This window comes from Trachymyrmex septentrionalis, unplaced genomic scaffold (assembly GCF_001594115.1).
Source record: "Trachymyrmex septentrionalis isolate Tsep2-gDNA-1 unplaced genomic scaffold, Tsep1.0 scaffold27, whole genome shotgun sequence".
Taxonomy (NCBI): Eukaryota; Metazoa; Arthropoda; class Insecta; order Hymenoptera; family Formicidae; genus Trachymyrmex; species Trachymyrmex septentrionalis.
The window spans coordinates 1,509,320-1,516,529 of NW_017305430.1; the positions used below are offsets into that span (position 1 = coordinate 1,509,320).

Consider the following 7,210-nt stretch of genomic DNA (forward strand, 5'->3'; position numbering starts at 1 on the left):
AACAACATCAATGCAAAAGACTTTTAATAAGGCTATAATTATGTTTATATATAGATTATACGTATGACATTTTTTTTTAAATATTTTCATGTAATTGCATGAAAAAAAATATAAATAACAAGCAATTGTTGCCGCATTCGCATTTGCAATATATGTATCTGTCATTGCAGATACATATTCAGAAAATCGTAATATGCGTGTTTTAAACTTGTGTGATTCAGGTAGAACATCTTACTGAAATATTGTTGCTGTGAAGTTGCAACACAGGCAAAACAACAACTCTGGTAATAGAGTAACTTTTTAACAAATATTTTTTATTAAAAGAATTTTTTATTAAAAGATCATCTTTGCAATATTTTTGAGACTTGCTTTTTTGAAAATTCTAACTTCCACGATAAATTATATCCCAGTGGAGAATTCTGTTCTGTACTTTGAGCAGCATAATTGTCTATAAACATTACTGTCTGTACTATTCATCACTGTAAAAAATGGGACATTTATTTACCTTGCTAATTCTGTCGATGGCAATTGTGAGCTTTGGAATTAAATTGAATTTTGTTCATAAATGGAAATATTGTGAATATGAATGGGAAAATCAGCAGCAAAAAGAAGACGCTATAAATTCTGACACTTATAATCCTCGAAGGTGCGTGTTCGCCGGAGCACTTAAAGCGGAAGGTAAATTGATAGGAAACTATTAGAAAAAATTGTAATAATTGTACAAAACATTTTTATTATATTATGCGATAGCTTATGGTTATATTATTTAATTATATGAACACATTATAGAGCTATACGTTTTATTATATTATATATAGATATTATATATATATATAGATAGTATATATGTATATGTATGCATATATACTCCAACGTTGTTAATGCAACAGATAGCATTAATGTCATGAAATTCAAGAAATAAATATTCTTTAGTAACACATAATTGCTGTTTATAAACAAAATTCTTATAGATGGTAGAGTATTCATCACTAATCCGAGAATATATGGTCCTGGATCACCTGCTACTTTGTCAATAGTAACGAATAAAACAGGACCAGGTGGTCCACTTTTACGTCCGTATCCAGATTGGAGTTGGCATAATAGTAATTGTACATGTGATGGTATTATAAATGTTTACTATACGCATGTAAGTATTAATATTTTTTGTTCAAACGGGTTATTAACAAATCTAATGTTCATATATAACAATATATATGATAATATAATATAATATAATATAGTATAATATAATATAATATTATAATAATACATATTACATATCTATATTATATATTGTACATTATGTATATATATAATATTAATTAACAATCAACAGTCTATTATATATTAAACATACCTATATACACACTCAATAGTCAGCTTGATAATCGTACGTGAAACAGAATTTTTATTTTCATGCAATCAGATTCGATGCAACCACATCTTTGTTTTGGATAACGGCCAAATCGGAGAAACTAATAAACAAATTTGTAATCCAAAACTATTGATCTTCGATTTAAAAAATGATATGCTGGTTAAAACTATTTATATCCCACTTGATATTGCTACTAACAAAACGGGCTCTGGATTATTAGTAGATGTTTTTGTTTATGTTCCAAATGAGAAATGCACGCACTTTCTGGATAAAATGATTGTTAGTATGTTTTTTATTTTAATCACAGTAGTACATATTTGTATGCAAATGTTATTTAGTTACACGTTTAACATCTCTCATATTTTGCGTATTTAAGCGTATTATAAACATGTGAATACACACAGGTATTTATGGCTGATTCAAAAGGTTCCGGCATAGTGATATATGACTCATCCAGAAAGCATATGTGCAGAGTCGAATCTGATTACATGAAGCCCACTAATACTACTTTCCTCGTAGACGGTGACATTGTTACTTATGTAGGCGGTATCTACAGTATGACAATTATGAGCGATGGCAAGTATTCGACTTTTAATATAATGAGTATTATTTCAATTGTAAAATTGAATCTTATCATCGGATATTAAAATTTTTACTTTTATATTAGACTGACACTTACATCATTTCCATCCGTAATTTCCTTTTTTTGTTTTATATTCATATACATTTATGCTGTGCGCGATAACAATCCATATTACACTTCGTTGCAAATAATCAAAAGCATTTTGTTGTGATGTTTATAATCTTTTTTGTCTAAACATTTTAGAATTTTATTACGCTTCTATATCGGGAAAAGAAATATATAAAATTAAAATAAAGACGCTAATGGAATGTCCAAATAAAGAAGAGGCTAATAAACAAACTAAACTCGTTAAAAAATTATCAAACCAAACAGTAAAACTCTCATCAACATGTCATTATATATTTTACACTGATTACGGAACAAATTCTGTTCTAGGCACAAACACTTGTACGAAATCTGCTAACAACACGGTAAAACATCTAAATGCAATTATTCTTCACATATCACTAAAAAATAATTTTTAATTCTCTTAAGAATATAACTATGATTAATAAAATATCATATTTAATGGTTATTGGTATAATTTTGTGGCTGTAAAATAAAATTGTATAATAATTTTAAGGTGGTACTCGCGCAAGACGATGAAAAATTGCAAGTTGTAACTCAAACAGATATTTCAACTTACTGGGGTCAGCTAACAGGCCTATCAGATAGATTTCAGAAATACGCACTGCAGACATATAATCTAAGTGACATAAACTTCCGCTATTTTGAAATGGATTTAGATGAAATATTTAAGAAAATTGATTAATTAACTTTTTTCATATTTTAACATATTTTAATAAGTATCTTAATATCATTCAAAAATATTTTAATAAATATTCTTAATATAATTCTTGCGTCAAGCACTTTGAACACACATACATGTGTATATCATTCGGTTTAATTAATAAAGAAAAGTTAGAGTAAACAGATGTTTTTTTTGTCTGACTTTATATGCCTACAAAGATAATAAATACTATATTTTCTGTTCTTGATGCCTCCATTGATAAGATAATTTTTTATATGTGTGCAGAACAATATTATTCTGCACATGTAATAAGTGCATGTCATTATCTACAAAAGTTATACCAATGCCGATTTGGATAATCTTTAACAAGGTTACAATTATAATGAAGGTTTTTGAAATCATTATCGTGTATATTGCATCGAAAAAAGGTATAACAACATAGTCGCGTTTACAATATTCATTTCTGGAGATACGGTTCAGTTATATTATTTTATTGTTGTAATTCAAAAAGATGAAACAGATCTAATAAAAAAGACGCACGCATCTTCAAAAATCTTGTTAATGCAATTTACTGCATTGCACAAGCAAATACTATCTATTGAAAAAAAAACTTTAACCACTTTTACTTTCACGCAATTTATATATACCTACTTTCAAAAAAGTGTTAACTCTCTAAAACTTTTAGAGTGAATTATCTGAAGAGTGAAATTTTACTTTTGAAGATTAAAAATTAAGCCACTCTTTTTCAAGACTGGTTTAATTTTCACTCTTTAGAGTGAGATTCCACTGCAAAGAGTTTAGAAAGAAACACAACTCATTGCATTAAACGAAATAAATTCGTTGTAAAAACAAAAGTGGACATTGGGACATGACATAGCAAAATGAATTTTAATAATAAAAATCTATTAATATTAAAAACAAACTAATCACATCAAGATCGTTTTCCTGAAAGACCTTAATGCGTGTCGTGAATTTGTAAAATTTAGGCAGTATTTTATTGAAATATCTTCGCTGTGACTACATCTGAAGTATTGTATCGCAGAAAGGTAAAACAACGACTCTGTTAATATAATAAGCAACTTTTCAATAAATAATTTTGATTAAAAGAACACCTATACAAAAGTTCTCTGGAGATCTGAAGTTTCAATTCCCAAGACGAACTAATATCTTGGAGGAGAATTCCGTTTTGTAGTAATTTGAGTGGTACAGCAGTATTGTCTATGAACTTCGCCACAATAAAAAATGATAAATTTATTTGCCTTCCTAATTCTATCGATAATGATAGTAAGCTTCGGAATTAAAGTTAATATTGCATATGAATTTTTACACATTTTTATATAATATATTTTACTATCATATATCAAATTCATAGTCGTAATTGCAATGTAAATTAATAAAAAGGTCATAATATAACGAGCAATGTTGTGGGTCAATAATATTAAGATTGATTTATTACAATATAGAAATACAATAAGAAAACGAAATCTAATTTATTGAAAAAGCGAATATCGTAGATCGTTTAACTTTTACTTACAATTAGTCAACCTCAGCTAAACAAATAAAATCAATAATATAATAAATAAAAGCACAAAAAATAAAACATTAGAAAAAGTCGTCAGTATAAAGTTAACATGAAGCTACATCAAAGATTGAACATGAAAACAATTCAAATCTAGTCGTAGTATAAAATTAAGCAATTCAAGAGAACTCAAACACTCTTCACAAACGTCATTCTAAGTAGAGATATAGTCAAACAGATAAAATTGATGTCATACCCATTTCGTTCAAAGGAAGAGTATAGTCGAGAGGATAAGAATTATTCATGAGTCAAATTCATCAGAATCGTAACATAATATCTGAATATTTAATTCTAATAGATGTGATATCAAAAACAAGAAGTAACTGAATAATATACATATCCGGTATAACAAATCCGTTCATCTTATCCGTACTTCATATTGTATAAAAGTAAACGAATAAATAAACCATTTGTGTATCATTTTTTATTAAAGATGTTCAGAATGTATTATCAAGTCGTATATAATTTTATTCTTTTATAATGTCTTTTAAATATACAAATGAAATGAGTATCCTGGGCGAAAAAAGTTCCCACATAAAATATTGACAACCCTTACGTAAACGTAGATAAAGCAAGATGAGAGTTGAGCATAATATGTTCTACTGATTTTACGAGGCAGGGAAGGGAAAAGGAGATGAAGTCGCAAACAGAAAGAAAGAGCAAAGAGTAGATCGTGCTCTTCTACATTCTTCGCGAAGGATTCATGAATCATGGCACCGGGTAGGAGGTAAAACTCCTCATCCGTTATCAGCTTGACAATAAAACTCATGCCCCCTTCTAATAGGCACGACACCCTACCGTCCCATCTTCTTCGATCCTTTCGCAACCCAGATTCGCCCGGCGTTCACCACAGTCGACGAAAGAAAAGTCCGATTCATGTTAGATAGTAACAACTTCAGTCTGAGATATCTTTGTACCTGTCCGATTGAGTTCTCCGCGAGTCTTCCTTTTTCATTATATATACGATGTATTCGCTTGAATTTGCTGGGAAACTCAAAACTTTATTTTTCTATAAAAAGATTTTATTTTAGAGATTCAGAGATAAAGTTTCGTTACATGTTAAATATATTTATGTAACAATCAAACTTTGTTATTTTATTATTCTTTTTTTATTTCAAATATAATACATTTTTGGGTGTGAAGCTCTTTTTGAAAAATATGCAATACCTATACTTAATTTTCAAAATAAACTGCTTTAATTATATATAATTTCAAATTAAATACATTTATTAATCCCTTAATTCTAAGTCAATTTAGAATCGGTCAACATTAACCAATAAATACACGCGAATTCCTATCAAAACAAAACCTTCACACACGAAAGAAAATAATTGAATATAAATAAAATTATACATATATGTCTTTTTAATCTTATTCATATTTTCTTTTTAATTTACATAATGATTTTATTTAAACAACTATTCTTCTGTCCTTAATAAATTATTAATAATTAATGCTAAAATTAAAAACTTTAAATCAACAGATTAATAAACTCGTTTATTTAAAATGTTTATTTAAAATGTTAATTTATATTAAAAGTTTAAATAATTTATTAAAAATCATCTAAATCGCATTTGTGACTCTGCACATTCTATGCACCTATCAACACAAAGTTGTTAAATATATCAACCCAACATCATTTCTAAACGATTATATAGAACATGGATTAAGTTACATGCAATTTCAAGCACGAATGATCAGTTTGAATCGAGTACAGTAAAAAAATCGCCAATCTTTCATACCATTCTTCCTTGTTATCGTCGCAGATCCAATAATCCAATTAAAAGTGGCGGTCATATCATTCGCAGGGCTCATCGGTGTCGTATTCGTCGACTTCTCTATTGCAAATGACATAATTTAAACGATCCGTGAGATATAACAAAAGTGAACAATATTTCAGAGAATTCTCCTATTCGCTTTCAGTGACATGCATTAACGTATCAGTGATGCAGTTCATTAATTTCTTCCCGATCACCTCCCAACTCTCATCCTGTACTCACGTAGAGAGATTATCCGATGATCTGAAGGGAATACAGAATCGAACAGAGAATTTGATTTGAGAAAGCAAATGGCAATGCAAATACAATTAATTCGATCATCGATTGTGTGATCCTGTATTTTATTTATCCTCTTGTTAGCCAATATCAATTTACTTATAATAATCTTAAAAGAGAAATAATTGTAGCCAAATAAAAGAAAAAGAGGAAGGGAAAGCAATTTTTATTATTATCAAATATAAAAGGTAGCTGTCTCAAAATCTATCTAGAAAGCTGTCTAAAAATAAATTATTTGATATAAAAAGTAAAATAAATTGCACAAAGTTATAGAAACAGAATTCTTTATATACATTCTTTATATCGTGTGTAGGAATATATATAAAACTAGTATTATTACTAAAACATGGAAAGTAAAGAAGTAAATGCAGAACGTATCGACTGCTTTTATTTTACTGCGAAGTATAATAATATTGAATCTTTATTACATTCGTTTACATGCAGTCGATTCTATGGAAAGAACGGTTTTGCTGAAATAGCTATAAATTTAACTGGACACAGATCTGAAAATAACTTTATTGGATTATCAAAATAATTATATATAGATAGGAGTCTCAAGCATGAACAATGCTGAAAAAATTTTTTACATTTAAGCAACCAATTTGAGCGTCCTATATAATTATTTTTATGACTCAACGAAGTTATTTTCAGATCTGTGTGTAGTTAAATTTGTAGGTATGTCAGCAAAATACTCGTATATATCAGTTCTTTTTGTGTATTAAATAAATCGTAATTTTATAGAAACATCGATTAATCTTTTTCGTTGTAATATATATACGCCATCCTGGACTTATTCCATTTTCTCTAGTCTTCCACCTATCTATTTACT

At 28.2% G+C, this 7,210-nt stretch overlaps 2 protein-coding genes across 5 annotated transcripts in view; both read left to right on the top strand.

Moving 5' to 3' along the window:
• Nucleotides 1-7,210, top strand: part of LOC108749179 — a 222,782-nt gene that overhangs the window by 144,570 nt on the left and 71,002 nt on the right. The gene's annotated exons all lie outside the window — the stretch shown is intronic.
• On the top strand, nucleotides 410-2,775 carry LOC108749183 (major royal jelly protein 1-like). Its single transcript, XM_018487729.1, has 6 exons — nucleotides 410-678; nucleotides 972-1,147; nucleotides 1,427-1,654; nucleotides 1,780-1,951; nucleotides 2,202-2,428; nucleotides 2,581-2,775. The coding sequence occupies exons 1-6, from the start codon at nucleotides 489-491 to the stop codon at nucleotides 2,767-2,769; spliced, it is 1,182 nt and encodes a 393-aa protein (XP_018343231.1). The 5' UTR covers nucleotides 410-488; the 3' UTR covers nucleotides 2,770-2,775.